The 17,868-nt window shown below is 42.8% G+C and overlaps 1 protein-coding gene across 1 annotated transcript; it reads left to right on the plus strand.

Moving 5' to 3' along the window:
* Positions 1 to 5,010: 5,010 nt before the first annotated feature.
* On the plus strand, positions 5,011 to 13,347 carry LOC148069124 (inactive pancreatic lipase-related protein 1-like). The gene is made up of 13 exons (XM_087802134.1): positions 5,011 to 5,074; positions 5,137 to 5,188; positions 5,267 to 5,418; positions 5,484 to 5,603; positions 5,706 to 5,840; positions 5,942 to 6,050; positions 6,812 to 6,931; positions 6,988 to 7,104; positions 8,263 to 8,381; positions 10,163 to 10,292; positions 10,372 to 10,486; positions 11,908 to 12,075; positions 13,175 to 13,347. The coding sequence occupies exons 1-13, from the start codon at positions 5,030 to 5,032 to the stop codon at positions 13,245 to 13,247; spliced, it is 1,455 nt and encodes a 484-aa protein (XP_087658260.1). The 5' UTR covers positions 5,011 to 5,029; the 3' UTR covers positions 13,248 to 13,347.
* Positions 13,348 to 17,868: the final 4,521 nt, after the last annotated feature.

Genomic DNA, 17,868 nt, shown 5'->3' on the forward strand with positions numbered 1-17,868 from the left:
CTGCCTTGTCTAATTAAAGAGCCGATTAAAGGAAATCGTTTTTATGAACTTCACGACCGTCGCTCGTCTTTCTTTCCTCACTCCTTCCGTTGCCATTGAAACAGCGACAACAACAGAGGCGGGGGGGGTCTGGGGGGTCTATTTAGACGTCCCCGCGCTGAGATAGGCTCGACCACAAGCTCCCAGATCACCGCAGGTATCCAGTGACCCAGCAGGAATCCACGGAGGCCGGGTCCTGAAGCCCGGCCAGGGTTATGTTAGAACTGGAGGTGTCCCAGCAGAGTTACAAATGAGGGGTCAGCAGCAACGCCCGTTAAAAACCTGCCCTCGTCCCCCATGTCTCCTGGGCAAGGACGTGGCGCTGAATTGAGTGTGGAAATGAGATCCGGTCTCTTCCTGAAGCCACCTCGTTTGGACTTAGCTAGGTGTCAAGAAAAATGAATATACAACCGTCCCTCGTTTATGGCGGAGGTCACTCTCTGAAAACCCTCCGCAATAAAATCAAATCTGTGAAGTAGTTACCATTTAATTTTTTGAGTTGTTCGCATTAACAACATTTATTTCTCAACATCTCGTGTGAGGCGTCATCATCTCAACATACTTGAGAACCGAACAGCCCCCATCGTGCTTTGCCGCCCAGCCAACGAATCGCAGCTGGCGATCACTTTTAAAATGGCAGCAAAGGCATTAGAATTGATACACACTATTGTAGCCACGAATGAGCCACCCCTAGTTAAAGCAGTGTGTAGAAAGGCATCATGGGAGTTCACTCTTTTTTACAAGTGCCTCCCATTAAGTTCTGTGGTTGTGGTGAATTTTATCTGAAGTTAAAATATTTATTTTAGAATCACGAAGCTTTGCTCCTGACGCTAACTCGCTACAAAACATTAAAAATATGCAGTGTTGTGGGTCTTGTTTTCACGAAAACACTGCAGTGGTGAAGGAATTATGGGAAGCGTTGCCACATCCAGACCATAATCAACATAAAAACTTCCCAACAAATTAAAAAATATATATTTAAAACACAAGCAAAATTGTACTTAAGAGTTAATAATTAGGGACTTATTTTTATTTTGAACAAACGGAACGAACCATCACTTTTAAGACGCAACAAACAAAACACACAGAAATAGTTTCAAAGGTAAACCGTCTTCAGAAGTCTTCCACATTCTGAGGGATCGAACCCTGACCATAACTTCTCACCAAATCTGTGTTACCGTGAAGTTTAAAAAACTACGAAACAGGTCGAACGTATCGGTCGGCGGCGAAGAAGAAGAAGCTCTAGAGAACCTGGCGTGGCCGGAGCCGTCACACTGCCGACTCTCGCTCGATCGATACTCGTCCAGACGGAGGAGAAGATGGAACATGTGGCTCGTCTAACGAAGACCTCAGAGAGTCCAACGAGAAGAACTGAACACACCCGAGGTCACGAGAGGCAAAAGGTTTTTTAAAAACAGGTAATGAATAAACTCTAAAATGAAAAGTTAAAGAGGAAAACGCTACAAACACTCACTAATGCGACACGTGAAGAGACAGAGAACGACTTAATGGCACCGAAATATCCTACAAATCAGACAGCACCTGAACACATCATCAGCTCGGACTGGTCTCTGATTGGACAGGAGCCTGAGGAACTGATCAATTGAAAAATAACTCTTGTGGAAAACGACTTTTTCCTCTGTGTTTGTGTCACACACAGACACACACGAGTCATGGGAAGGAGTCAAGAATGACACAGAATGTTGGGACAGTGGCCGAAGACTTGTAACTCACTCGCTTTTGCTGCAACCGGATCCTCCTGTCAGAGCGACGTGTCGGCCCATTAGCACGTCTCAGGGCAGCGGAACCTTCACTGCGAGGGTCAACATGTTCAATGTCACCGTCAGCCGGCGGCACAGAGACGCATGTCGCTGAGGGTCTGGCTCACGAGTGAGGGGGAGTCGAGAGATCGGTGATTCTGTCACAACCCTTGACGAAGAAAGAGCTGAGCCAGAGGACAAAGCGTGCGCCGGGTCACAGACACCCCGAGCAGAATATCAGGGAGTCGTCGCCAGATTCTCCTGGAAGACGTTGATAATTAAAGTTGCAATTACAGCCGAGACACAAAGAGACTCTTGACGGTTTGTTCCGGACGGAGGATTAGCAGAAATTAGAAGTGTGTCTGGAGGTTATTAAGGGAAGGCGGTGACACTTGTGACGAGCTGTTTGTTCAGCCTGTTGAGTTTCAGATTAACGTGCAATTAAAGTGAGCGGAAGAAGCTTTGTCTGTCAAATGAACCGTCTTATTGGATTCTGTCTCGACGGATGTTCGTGTTTTTAAGAAACTGAGATTGTTAAAAAAAGTTTTTCTCACACCTTCATCATCTTTGTCTCGTCACACCTGGGAACGACCTCCACGACAGGTAAGGGTCAATGTCCACTACACTAAAAAACCTGTTCCTCCACTAGGGGTCAGAAGAGAGGCCTGTAGTGAACGTTGACTACTCTGGTTGCGTCCTCTAGACCGGGACCTAAATGTGGTTCTGTTTCAGACCCATGCTGTGTCTCAAATCGCATACTTCTCTTAGTATACTAGAAGTGAGTATGCATCAGGATAGTGTATGTACTAACTAGTACGTAAATTCTCCACAGATAGTATGTCTCAAATCAAACACTGCCGCTACACACTAACCTGAAATGACGCGACAGCGTCTTCTTCTACTACTATTTAACGATGATTTTAACCAGCTGTAGGAACACTAGCGACACCTGCTGGCAGCTTGTTTTTTAAGTTTGGAAGAAGAAATAAAGAAAAAATATGAGAATCGAAATATTGGCAAGATATTTAAGCTGGTATCAGCAGCGAAGACGTGTTTATCCTTCTACTGCTGCTGAAAATACACCTGTAAATAAATGAATATATATGCATATATATACAGTATATATATATATATATATATATATATATATATATATATATATATATATATATATATATATATATATATATATATATATATATGACGTAACTTCCGTTTACAACGTCACTAAGATGGAGCCGTTTAGTGTAGATAGTGTCCATCAAACCATACTCAGTTTTGTGGGGGTTTAAGTGACAATTTAGTGAGCATGGCGCACCAAATTTTGCATACTAAGAATTGAGACGCACTTACGCACTAAAAATACTAACTTTGAGTACGCAAGTATACGATTTGAGACACAGCACCAGTTTGTCTTGTGAGTTTTTGGAAACAAGGAAGTACACAACAGTGAATCGCTAAACAACAACTCGCTCTTCTCACTGTGGTTTTTAAAGCAAACTCAAATAATCACGGCTTACAAACTGTTAAGAGGTTGTGTTTTTATGATTTGTTTGTCACGTCGCTTTGAAAGTTGAACAACCAGGAGTCTGACGATGATGTCTTCAGGGTCGTGCAACTCACTGACCTGTGCAATTCCGTGATGGAGCTTCGGTCACGAGTCAGCAACAATGCGGACGACCCCCCTGACTCTTGATGGTCTGTAATTGAGGTGAGAACACACTCAAACACACACACTCTCTCACAAACACACACACTCACTCTGATCGGCTGCTGTTGACTCTGGGGGCTCACCGGGTGTTTTTATTGGGATTATCTTCTGTCCAACTCCTCTGACTCCATCATCTGGTCCAGATTACAGATGACTCGCCAGTTTCCTGGGGGACGGGGAGAAGACGCTGTGGACAGAGAGTGAAGTTGTGGTGCTTAGAACAGTGTCATCTTAAATAGACGTTGAAAAAAAGGCTGGTAAAAAATATATAATGTAAAACCAACATTATGCTGTAACTTAAATATATTTATTTAATTTGTTTAGTCTATTTGTTGCTCATGTATTCAATGTAAGTAAGTAAGTAAGTCATTTTTATTTATATAGCGCTTTTCCAGACCAGGGTCACAAAGCGCTTAAACAATCAAAACAATATTCAATAAAGTATATACTTTTAAGGTCAAGATAAAACTGATAACACAACAGGAGTTCCAGAAAATCAAGGAAAAGCCTGAACAAATAAAAAGGTCTTAAGATGTTTCTTAAAGACTTAAATGTGAACTTGTGTTTATTATTCCAGAATATTAACATATATAATAATATTAATTATTAGAATAATTAATAATAATTATAATATTAATAATATATATATAATATAAAAAATTTCCTCCTGAGGGATCAATAAAGTTTTACCTTACCTTATTGTTTTCATCCAATTATTTTTATTATACAATTACTATTATTTTTCAATGCGAATTCAAGACTATTCTTGAAGTTTGAAGTCAGCGTCATTTTAAAGGTGTTTAAAAGAAAAAGTTAGCAGCTAACGGTACAACAAAGAAGGAGAAAACGAAGGAATAAAGTCAAGGAAACTACAAACATGGCACGTCTTCGACCAGAACACTGACCTTTTAGTTAAAAATGAGTAAAAGTGTTAAAGAAGAGAAGCGTATCTAACCCAGTTGTGTGTTTGTTTCCGTGTAAGGAGTGAATTACGCCAGGGCCGATCACGTGAAGAATAAAAAAAAATGACAAACCTTTATTAAAATGACAGAGAAAACACTCGACACACTCATCGGCCCACGACTGCCACCTGCTGGACGAGGAGCGATGTTTCGAGACTGGGGATGAGATTCACGCATCTGGTCGATGTTGACGGTACAAGCTTCTAAGACACAACTCGAATGACCTGCAAAGCAAATAGGTGTCTTTGTACTAAAAAGAAAATGCAAGTGTCATTTTCATTTTTGGCTCTTGGTATCAAATAGAAATAAAAATAAACCAAAAAAAACATTAACAGGGGAGTCAGAGATCTCAAGGCTCTGATTCTCAGATAATTTCATTTTTTTTGCTGAAGTCTGCAACATCTGCACCAGGACTGGGACTTGGACCAGGACCAAATCATGAACATGTGAAGGTTGTGTGTATTACGTGATAATATACCGTATAGGATCTGTCTGTTCAAGGTCCTATACATAGGAGGTCCGTCACCTGCAGTGTTCCCACCACTTCAACTCTATTTATGAGGCGGGTTGTTGCTGCTCACAGTCCATTCTCTGGTCTCGAGGTAAGTCCAGTGTCTGTCCTGTGTCCCGTCTCACACTCTCTCACTGTGGTGCTGATCCGCAGATGTTGTCCGGCTGGAGTTTGTCGGTCTTCTGCCTCATCGCTGCAGCTCACGGTGAGTCTGAAGGTTCTCGAGCCTCCTGTGAAGTGAGTTTGTGTTAAGATCGTGGTGGTTCATCGTGTGTGTCTCCAGCCACCGAGGTCTGCTTTGATGATCTGGGCTGCTTCAACAACCTTCCTCCATGGGGGAGCACCGATCTGCGACCCTCGAACCCTCTGCCCTGGACCCCTGAGAAGATCGGCACCCGCTTCCTCCTCTTCACCCAGATGAACCGCTACTACCAGGCAAGTGGATCTCCTCTCGTCCTACCTCTCAAGACAACTTGTCCTGACTCCCTTGTTGGCACTAGGATATCACAAAGACCTCCAGCATCCAGGCCTCCAATTACAGCGGCCTGAGGAAGACCCGCTTCGTCATCCCGGGTCACCTGGACAACGCAGACGAGGACTGGCCTAGGGACATGTGCAAGGTAGCCGTGTTCATGTGACGCCCAACGGAACTCCTGACCTATCTGACCTCCTGAGGGATCACTAAAGTTCTACCTAACCTAACCTAACCTATCTCTGTGCAGAGCATGCTGTCATGGGAGAACGTCAACTGCATCGCTGTAGACTGGAAGAATGGCGTCAGGACCGGATACGCTCAGACGGTCAACAACGGCCGAGTCCTTGCCGCCGAGGTGGCGTCCATGCTAAAATTCCTGATGGTGAGTGGAATTATATAATCCATCCTGGGGGTCCAGGAGTCCAGGGTTCATGAGCACGGTGTGCTGGAGTGTTGTCTCACTTGGACATGTTGGACTCTTAGACCAAGTACAAGCAGACCGCTACCAAGTTCCACATCATCGGTCATGGCGTTGGCGCTCACGTAGCAGGGGATGTCGGTAGCAGAGTCCGGGGACTGGCTCAGATCACAGGTACAGTACCAGCCCAGTCTTTTAGGAGTGTGAGAAAATATTGTGATATTTCCTTCATGACACCATGTTCGGCATGTATCGATTTTTTTAAAGTATTACTATTATGTATTCTTATCATAGTTATTTTATGGTTTAAATGTAATTATTAAAAGTGTGTATAACGTGAAGCGACTAAAATGCAAATACCCATCCCATTTCTATTTTTGTGTTGCAATTCAACTTCCAGCCACTAGATGGCAGCAGTTATTACGTCCTCCACAGCTACAGGGTATAATGAAATCCTGCAAGATCCCAGCGATGACTCAGGACGAGAGGATACAGTGACTCCTGCAGCTTTTAAAGTTAATGTATAGACATATTTTGGTTTGATAATGAAATAAACAATTTCCCGAAGGAGACCTCCTGAGGGATCAATAAAGTTTTACCTTACCTTACCTTACCTTAAATCAGTTACGACTTCGCCAAGAGGTCATGTGGTCTGTAAACTCTGCCACACCAGAGTCAAGTACTCGACAATACTACAAATGTACAGCTACATGTCGTATAGTTGCCCCTGTATCATGATACATATCATATCGCCAGATTCTATTTGTAATATCCTCTCTGTTGTTACAAATTTGACTAGAGCTGCCCAAGACAAAATATCTCACCCCTAAATATATCCTTGTTACTACAGTTTTTATTGCTGCCCCTGTATCGTGATGCATATCATATCACCAGACTTACTGTCTACCACCTTCACCTGTAACACCTGCCCACAGGACTGGACCCACTGGATCTGTACTTCAGTGGCACCGACGCAGCCCTACGCCTGGACACCAGCGACGCCACGTTCGTGGACGTCATCCACACCGATGGACTTCCTTTTAATAAAAATCTGGGTTCGTGTTCATCACCACTAAACCGAGACTCTCCGTGACTGACACATGTGTCTCAGGTTTGGGAGTCTCTGAGCCAACTGGGCACATGGACTTCTACCCCAACGGTGGAGAGCTGATGCCTGGATGTTCCAAGAACAGGGGGAAACCCTCAGACCTCGATGCCTTCTGGATGGGTAAGAGAAAGAAAAGGTTGTTTTTTAAGTAGTAGAAGTAGAAGTAAGTAAGTAATTTTTATTTATATAGCGCTTTTCCAGACCAGGGTCACAAAGCGCTTAAACAATCAAAACAATATTCAATAAAATATATACTTTAAAGGTCAAGATAAAACTTATTAACACAACAGGAGTTCCAGAAAATCAAGGAAAAGCCTGAATAAATAAAAATGTCTTAAGATGTTTCTTGAAGGAGTCAGTAGATCATCAAACACAGAGATCGTTCCAAAGCCTAGGAGCAACAGTCTGGAAGGATTTCTCTCCTCTGGTCACGAACCATCAGTAGATTCTGATCCACAGACCTCAGAGCCCGAGCTGGGGTGTAAGTCTGGATCAGATCACTGATGGAAGGTCTGACCATGAATAGATCTGAAAGTAAGAACCAGGATTTTAAAATTGATTCTGAAAGAAACCGGCAGCCAGTGAAGAGTTTTAAGGATCGGAGAAATGTGAGTTCTTCTACTAGAGCGGGTCAGAATTCTCGCTGCAGAGTTCTGAATCAACAAGCGAGACAGATCCTTCTTTTTAAGACATGAAAACAAAGTGTTGCAGTAGTCCACTACTCTTCACCAGAGCTAAGCTACAGGCTACTGATTGGCGATGGGTCACTGAGGTTCTCAGAGTTGTCCTCACATCTAAGCTGCTTCTTGAGGGCTGCCCTGGTGTAACCTCCGATGAGGCGTTCGGGGTCCTCCCTGCATCTATGATCTATAGATAACTCTCTTGTCTTCTGGTGGAGCCGAACATAAGTCCAGACATAGCTGCTGCAGCTGCGTCCGATCTGAAATATTTTCTCTGAGCGACGACAACGGCGTCTTTTGAAGGCATGTCGGGGAGGCTGGGGAGCCACACGTCGAAGGCAGGGGGGTCGAGGGTTGTCGTTTGATCCTGCAGACACGAGCAGGATGGTGGCGTCACGCCGCATAGCTGGAGGTCTTTGAGCGGCTGGTGGGGAACAGAAGTGTTGATGACATCAGGAAAATGTCTAAGATTCGCACAGTGATGCTAATAATTAGCTTCAACAACACCAGTGTTTTGACCTAAACCTGACAAGAATAAACAACCAGGACCTTTCCAGCAGGTCCTCTCACACCTGTCTGTCTTCTGATCACCATGCAGGAACCAAGAAGTTTGACTTCTGCAACCACTACCGGGCTTACCAGTACTACATGGAGGCCATCACCAAGCCCAGAGGCTTCGTAGGCTTCCCCTGTCTGGATGCTGAGAGCTTCAATAACGTGAGTCTGTTGAGTGTCTCCTAATGTCTCTTCATGTCTTTTTGTCTTTATGCCTCTTTGGGTCCTTTTGCATCTCTTTGGGGCTCGTCGTGGATCTTTGTGGATCTTTACGTGTCTTTGTGGCTCGTCGAGTCTGTGTCTCTTGATGTATTGTTGCACATCTTTATGTCCTTTCCTATACTTTATGTCTCTTCGCATCTCTTTGTGTCCACTCTTTGTGTCCGTCTCTCCATGTCTTGTCGCCCCTCTTTACATCCTTTCCTGTCTCTTCTTGTCTCTTTGCACCCTCTCCTATCTCGTTATACATATTCTCTTAATATTTCACTTCAATTCTCCTAATGTCTCCTGATGTCTCTTCACGTCTCTTCAAGTCTTTTTGTGTGTCCTGATGTATTTTAACATCTCTTCACATCTCCTAATGTCTCATCACATCTCATTGTGTCTCCCAATGTCTCTTCACATCTGTTTTGTCTCCTAATGTCTCTTCACATCTGTTTTGTCTCCTAATGTCTCTTCACATCTGTTTTGTCTCCTAATGTCTCTTCACATCTGTTTTTGTCTCCTAATGTGTCTTCACATCTCGTTGTGTCTCTTAATGTCTCTTCACATCTGTTTTTGTCTCCTAATGTGTCTTCACATCTCGTTGTGTCTCTTAATGTCTCTTCACATCTGTTTTTGTCTCCTAATGTGTCTTCACATCTCGTTGTGTCTCTTAATGTCTCTTCACATCTGTTTTTGTCTCCTAATGTGTCTTCACATCTTATTGTGTCTCTTAATATCTCTTCACATCTCATTGTGTCTCCTAATGTCTCTTCACATCTGTTTGTGTGTCTTAATGTCTCTTCAAATCTCATTGTGTCTTAATGTCTCTTCACATCGGTTTATGTCTCCTAATGTCTCTTCACATCTGTTTATGTCTCCTAATGTCTCTTCAAATCTCATTGTGTCTCCTAATGTCTCTTCACATCGGTTTATGTCTCCTAATGTCTCTTCACATCTGTTTATGTCTCCTAATGTCTCTTCATATGTGTTTGTGTCTCTTCACGTCTCTTCATGTCTCATGATGTGTTTTCTGATATCTTTATGTTTCATCATGTCACCTAAAGTCTCTTCAAATTAATACGTGTCTCCTAATGTCTCTTTGTGTCTTTGCATCTCATCACGCGTCTCCACATCGCTGCATATCTCTTAACGTTGTATCTTCACGTCTCGTTGTAAGCAAGTGTCTCTCTCAAGAGCTCGTGAGACTCGAGGACGAGTCAACAACGTTACAACTTTCACTTTTCATCTTCGTCACTTTCTCCTCAACGCGTGTCAGTAGGTGTTTACAGAACCGAACCAGATAAGACGGGTGTGGGGGGGGGTGTGTCTCCACCAGGGCTGTGGGAGCGCCACCTGTTGCTGCTCCGTGACACTGATACGTCTGTGAACCGTTCTGCTGCTTTCTGAAGGCGAGATGGCATTTTTGTGGTTGATGTCAGTGGACTGCTCTCGGTGTGGGGGGGCAGGGGGGGGGTCTTGTAGGGGCTCATATCTGCAGCTGTCAGCGCTAAAGTCGCTTTATCCTGCTTCAGACACACGTCCTCATCAAAGCAGTTCAGAGGTCAGCACGCATGACCTCCTGCAGCATACGACACGCTGTCGTCATCCTTGTCCACACCCAGGACGCTGTCGACACACACTCTCTACACACACTCTCACACTGAGCTTCCAAAGCTCTGCCGCCAGTCGTCCCTCAACATGTCGTCAAACTCACCTGAGCGCGTCCTTCTGTCCCGCAGGGGAAGTGTTTCCCGTGCACCAGCGGTCAGTGTCCACAGATGGGCCCCCAAACAGCCAAGTTCATGCAGAACGCTGACATGCTACACAAGAAGTACTTCCTGTCCACGGGGGACTCCATGCCCTTCACCCGTGAGTACCTGAAGGCACCAGAGGTTGGTGGTCTTACCCTAGTGACCGGACTAATGTGGTGCCGATCCTGTGCTTGAAGGTTACAGCTACAAGGTGAGGTTGACTCTGGACGGTCCCAGCTGGCCCAACCCTGGCATCATGTATGTGGCTCTGGCTGACGGTGAAGAAGTGACCCAAGAGTACCAGCTCTACATGTATGTAGCTTCACTTCAACTGATCATGTGAATGTTGTCCGGCTTTCTCAGTCCTGCTTTTTCATTTGAATTCTATCTCAACACATGATGTCTTTCTTATATGACAGACTTGTACATTCAACAGAGTAACAGTCTTTTCAGTGCACTGCTGCACTTACACTTAATATTTTGAGCGCACAAGTGCGTCCACATTGAGCAGTGTGCGAAAATATAGTGAGAAATGAGCACTCAATTGGCCAGAAAATTGAGTGTGGACACTTCCCGACCTTAACGTCCTCCATCTTAGTGACGTAGATGAAGCTAAACTGAAGCTAAACTGAAGCTAAACTGAAGCTAAACTGAAGCTAAACTGAAGCTAAACTGAAGCTAAACTGAAGCTACGTCACTGACGACACGTCTTCGGAGCAGATACTGACGTAAATGTCTCGAGAAAAGACAACATTTTACCACAAAACAACACAACAACAGTAATAACACAATGAAACACAACTTAATAACTTGTTTCAATCGGTTAAAAGTGTTGTCAAGTGTCAGTGATAGTGTTTCAACGACTGGTTACAATCAGTGTTAAAAAGTAGTAGAAGAAGAAACTGTCGAGTCATTTCCTGTAAGTGTGTAGCAGCAGAGTTTGATTTGAGACAGAACTACACTGTTGAAATTTGAGTGCACTGTGTCTTACAGTGTACGGTAAACCAGTGCACTTAAAGAAGTGTGTGATTTTTTTGACACAGCAATGGTAACAGTTAACTCTAACGACACAGTAACATCAACCCTGTTACGACACAACAATATTCAACTCAGTAACTACACGGTAACAGTTAAGCCTGTTTATTTCCCGAAAATTGTCAACTCAATAACGACACGCTAACAGTCAACTTAGGTTAGGTTAGTTTAGGTAGAACTTTATTGATCCCTCAGGAGGTCTCCTTCGGGAAATTATTTTTTTCCAATTAGACACAGCAATACAGCAATTATTCATAAAATAAAAAATAAAAATAAGAACAAAGAGAAATAAAGAGAAATAACTTAACGGTCAACTTCGTAATTACACGGTAACAACTCATAAATGATAACTCATAAATATAATGACACTGTAACAGCCGGGTCAATACTGGATCAGTAAGAGCTGACGGAGTCTATGAGGACAAGGTAACAGTCGAGTCACAGACACTGTAGCGACTTGATAACGGCCAAGTCTGGTTTCACTTCACAGTATCATGAGGTGTTAACAACACAGTCACAGTCAAGTCTGTTTTAACAACACAACTGCATTCGGTTCTGTAGCAACAGGACAACAGTCAAGTCTGTAATTACACGATAATAGTTGAGTCTGGTGTAAAGACTTGGTAATATATGGGTCAAACATGTGGAGCTGAAGTTCTGGTGTTTGCTCAGCTGTCTCTCTCTCTCTCTGTCTACAGCGGATCTCTCAGCCCTGGAAAAACCTACGAGATTCTGATAAACGTTGAGCTGGACGTGGGCCTGGTGTCAGAGGTGAAGTTCAGGTGGAACAACCACATCGTCAACGTCCTCAACGAAAGCTATGGAGCCTCCAAGGTGGAGGTGGTCAGAGGGAGGGACAACAACACGTGAGTGGGACTGAAGCACGAGACTCACCGCCGTCCTTCCGTCTGTGTCCTCATATCTGTCTGTGTCCTCTTCATGACTGTCTCTGTCCTTTTCATGACTGTCTGTGTCTTCCTCATTACTGTCTGTGTCCTCATATCTGTCTGTGTCCTCCTCATGACTGTCTGTGTCCTCCTCATTACTATCTGTGTCCTCATATCTGTCTGTGTCCTCCTCATGACTGTCTCTGTCCTTTTCATGACTGTCTGTGTCTTCCTCATTACTGTCTGTGTCCTCATATCTGTCTGTGTCCTCTTCATGACTGTCTCTGTCCTTTTCATGACTGTCTGTGTCTTCCTCATTACTGTCTGTGTCCTCATATCTGTCTGTGTCCTCTTCATGACTGTCTCTGTCCTTTTCATGACTGTCTGTGTCTTCCTCATTACTGTCTGTGTCCTCATATCTGTCTGTGTCCTCCTCATGACTGTCTGTGTCCTCCTCATTACTATCTGTGTCCTCATATCTGTCTGTGTCCTCTTCATGACTGTCTCTGTCCTTTTCATGACTGTCTGTGTCTTCCTCATTACTGTCTGTGTCCTCATATCTGTCTGTGTCCTCCTCATGACTGTCTGTGTCCTCCTCATTACTATCTGTGTCCTCATATCTGTCTGTGTCCTCCTCATGACTGTCTGTGTCCTCCTCATGGTTGTCTGTGTCCTCCTCATATCTGTCTGTGTCCTCCTCATGACTGTCTGTGTCCTCCTCATGACTGTCTGTGTCCTTCTCATGGTTGTCTGTGTCCTCCTCATAACTGTTTTATGTCCTCATATCTGTTTGTGTCCTCCCCATTACTGTCTGTGTCCTCATATCTGTCTGTGTCCTCCTCATGACTGTCTGTGTCCTCATATCTGTCTGTGTCCTCCTCATGACTGTCTGTGTCCTCCTCATGACTGTCTGTGTCCTCATATCTGTCTGTGTCCTCCTCATGACTGTCTGTGTCCTCCTCATATCTGTTTGTGTCCTCATATCTGTTTACATCCTCATATCTGTTTATGTCCTCGTGACTCTGTGTCCTCCTCATGACTCTGTGTCCTCCTCATGACTCTGTGTCCTCCTCTGCAGGTCTCTCTTCTGTGGGACAGGAAACGTGAAGGAGAACGTGGTCCAGTCGGTGCCGCCCTGCAAACAGAATTAAATAAACACAAATGTTCAAACTTTTTTTCCGCTAAATACAAAAACCTGTTCTTTCAAATGACTGATGATCATCAACAAGAACACAGTTTTTCTTTTACTTCTAAAATCACTGCATTATTAAAATAAAACCTTTTTTTCATGTGGATATGAACTGGTTGTGTTTTTGTGATTAGAAGTAGTCAGTACACAATACGACCAGCAGGTGGCAGCAGAGGATTTGAACATTTAATAAGGGGAAGAACAGACGCTCAACACGAGCGTGAACTGGAACAACTAAGCGGGTCGTTTGAACCGGTTTTTGTGGGTGTTCAGTCGAGGTTTATATAGAATACAGGTTTTAAGAAACTCAGATGGTCAGCAAAAAAGTGTCACTCCCAAAATCCACCGTTAAAACTATACAAAATGACCAAAATGTGTTGATATAATACAATGCACATGTGAAATGATCAATACAAAATGATCGATGGATACTTGATGAAATAATGTCCCAAGTCAACCTCTTCCTTCCTTATGTACTTTTGTTTTTTTTACTAGTTACACTGTTATGTTTGTTTTAATACATATTTTGATAAAAACCTAGCGTTCAGTCAGTAGCAACGATTGATAACATAGCAAGAGGAAGACGTGTCACAATTCTTAGTCGGACATTTCTACCCTTTGCCTTTACTCCGTTTTAAGGTGTAGACGAAGGGGAAGGGCTAGAATTGGGACACAGTGTTGCTCGTTGTCTTGTAGCGTTATTGACTCTTATATCGCCGGAACCCACGAGATCTCCAGGAATGGTAAATAAAATAAAATAATAATGATAAGATTTGTTTAAATTAAAAATAACTATATAAATAAAAGAGAATTAATGCAATAACCACAGTTACAACAAGTAGGTCAAAGGTCAACAGATCACGTCAGACCTGGATCCTAACATGTGAAACGAGAAGGTCAAATTAACTCGTAAGAATAAAAGATGGATCGTTGCAAACATGTCACATGACACCTCCTTCATTTCTCGCCGTCTAAAGCCTCTTTGTGTCGGCGTCACGAACCCCGGCGTAAATATTGTGTAGGCGGTGGACGGGCGCCGTGACATGTTGAGATCTTTTCCTGCTGCTGGACGCCAACATGTCACCAGGGGTGTCTGCGTGAGACTCATTAACGTGTCCCTCGGCGAGTCCTGATGGCCCCTCATTGTGGGCTCAGTCGGCGAGCGCGGTACCCTGTAATCACCGCGAGCTGCCATTTCCATCCCTGACAAAGTGACTCCGACCAGACGCTTCCGTCGGCATTAATGAGATTAATAAAGCAGCAGAGGAAGGAAGGTGGGTCGGGGGGGCAGACCTCTGGCTTTGTGTCTCCGTCGTGATCCGATCGTTCAGAGACGCTAAGAACTCCGGCGACTCATTCCAGTAATTATATGTTTGTGGAGGAAGTGAGAGACAACGGTCGTCTGCTGATCTGATAGAACACACGACCGTGGACAGGTCAGGACGTGGAGGAGGAACCAGAACTAACAATACATCACTCTGAGGCCCAGTTGCCTCTTTAACTATGGATGTGACAAAATATCAATACAACCGTTATAACGTGATATTTTTTACCGATACTGTATTGATTTGTCTTTAAAAAAAAAGTTTTTTTTGTGGCTCATAGAATCATACTTAATTGTATCTGTTCTATTTGGGTTTATATTCCAAAAAATTGTATGGAACAATGAAAACCCCACGAGATCCTGGCGATGACTGAGGACGAGAGGATGAAGTCGACTACAGCAGCTTTTAAAGCTGATGTTTGGACATATTTTGGTTTCAAAACAAATGAAAGCAGTTACGACTTCGTCAAGAGTCATGTGGTCTGTAAATACTACAACACCAGAGTCAAGTACTGGACAATACTACACATATATCCTCGTTACTACAGTATCACAACACCAGAGCCAAGTACTCGACAATACTACAAATATATCCTTGTTACTACAGTATCACAACACCAGAGCCAAGTACTCGACAAAACTACACATATATCCTTGTTACTACAGTATCACAACACCAGAGCCAAGTACTCGACAAAACTACACATACTGTATATCCTTGTTACTACAGTATCACAATACCAGAGTCAAGTACTCGACAAAACTTCACATATTTCCTTGTTACCACAGTATCACAATACCAGTGCCAAGTACTCGACAATACTACACATATATACTTGTTACTACAGTATCACAACACCAGAGTCAAGTACTCGACAATACTACACATATATTCTTGTTACTACACTATCACAACACCAGAGTCAAGTACTCGACAATACTACACATATATTCTTGTTACTACACTATCACAACACCAGAGTCAAGTACTCGACAATAATACACATATATCCTTGTTACTACACTATCACAACACCAGTGTCAAGTACTTGTCAATACTACAAATGTACAGCTACATATCGTATAGTTGCCCGTGTATCATGATACGCATCATATCGCCAAATTCTATTTTTATATATCCTCTCTGTCGTAAAAAAATTGACTAGAGTTGCCCAAGACAAAATATCTCACCCCCATTGAAAGTCTGCCAGAGACAAGACAAAACACTCGCAGGAAGACTCATGGAACGCTAATGAACTTTGACCCTGGAAAGAATCCGTGATGTATATGAGCCTCAACACCTGTTTCTCCATCTTTGGCGTCGCTAGTAGGATTGAAGTTGAGGAATATCCTTTAAAGATGTGTGATCACCTGATATTTTAGAAAGATTTTATTCGGAGACACCTGTGATGGACACTCGAGGGGGGGGGATTGGAACCATCACATCAAAGATGGAGGTCGTCTGTAGTCTCATGCTGCTCGGTGAGTGTGTGTGGGTGGGCCGGTGTGTGTGTGTGTTAAGTGAGCACTTTACAAGGTTACCCAAATATTCAATTCAACAAACAGACTCCGGTGAACTCGCCTCGCTCCGGTTCCATCAAGCGGGTGTGGAGTTCTGATTGGTCAGTGTTGCCCCCGTGACCTCACCCATTAGCGACAAGGGTGTGTGTTTTGTGTGTGTGTGTGTGCGTGTGTGGGAGGCTGCTGAAGGACCATCCTCGTCCACCAGATTGCTGCAGTAGTTCTACTTCAAAGCTATTTGAGAGAAGTTGGCCGCGACTCATCCACCCTGCCCCCCCCCACACACACCCTCCCGGGCTCTCGTCACACACACACGCACACACACACGGCGGGCGCACTACAACAACCTTGGCCCGCGAGGGTTCGAGAGGCTCTTCATCGGCACTTTTGCAAGAATAATACACACGCTGTGTAAATGTGTTCACGGACGGAACAAGTGCTGCGTTTAGTTTCATCCACAGAGTTTATTCTTTTGTCGCGTCCACGAGCAGCGAGTGACCATTAACACGCCAGTGACGTCACTGACATGACGAGGATTTCATCAAGTTTTCTTCTTCAAAGTCTTGAACCCTTGACCTCAGTCAGGGTTGTACCATTGGATCTGAAAAGAGATCAGCAGGAGGCGCATCTTAAAAATATCTAGAAAAACACTTCTTTATTCTGAAAACTAGAGCTGCTTTTAATGCAGTAACAATGTAAAACCGCATGGGGGCAGTGCCGCCTCACAATTCTAGACCTAACGAAAAGCAGTGAACACAGCTGACGTCACTAAGTGGAACATTTGAACATTCAAATACGTTCAGCACCAGATGCATGGAATTTAACATTAAATGTGGTATGATTTTCTTTATCTTCTCATTTTTTTTATTGAAATGTTGTAATTCAGTGATTGTTTTTATTAGATAATTTAATTCAGTAATTTCTAATCTGTTGGATTGGTTGTAATTTTTAAATACATTTTTAAAATTGGATTTAAAATAGAATACGAATGAATAAAACATATTTTCGTATAAAGTTTCCTATTACATTATTAATATCCTTTTTAATTCAATATAAAAATGTTGGTTTAATGGTGTCTCCAGACAATACCAATAGAGCTACTTGATCGAACTTTCAGCCAATCATGTGAAGAGCTGACGATCATGTGATCACGTCGACGCACAGACACATCAATTCATCATAAAGGATTCCAAAGCAACATTTCTGTATTGAATGTAAAAGCTTTTGAATCAAAATATGTAAGTAGAAAAAATGTATTTTGGTTTATTATTAGGAATAGAATAATAGGGACTTTTGTAAATATTGTACATTTTATATTTGTGAATTGAAGTCTTTAAATCTAGATTTAATTTTTCTATTTTTGTGGGCGCTTTTCTTATTGTATTCTTGTTTCCCCTGATGCTGCTGTTACTAAGATGTCCCCTCGTGGGACTATTAAACAAAAATATAAATATAAAATATAACTCTCTCAAATGTGTGTAAAAAATACTTTGATTTTGAAAATACCCGTATTTATATTCAATTACTAAATATAATATTTCAACCTTTTTAATATACAAATAATTGAATAATTTGAAAGAAATTAATTTAATGCTTAAAAAACCCAACAGTTACATGAATAAAAATAATAGTTTCAACATCTGAAATGGCACTGATATACTTACACATAAATTAAACAGGAAGTAGAATGTTTGTAAATCTCTCTTAAATCCCTGTTTATTTCCCTTTAAGATCTGTT

The sequence above is a fragment of the Callionymus lyra genome, chromosome 11 (assembly GCF_982586985.1).
Source record: "Callionymus lyra chromosome 11, fCalLyr1.hap1.1, whole genome shotgun sequence".
NCBI classification, from domain to species: Eukaryota; Metazoa; Chordata; class Actinopteri; order Syngnathiformes; family Callionymidae; genus Callionymus; species Callionymus lyra.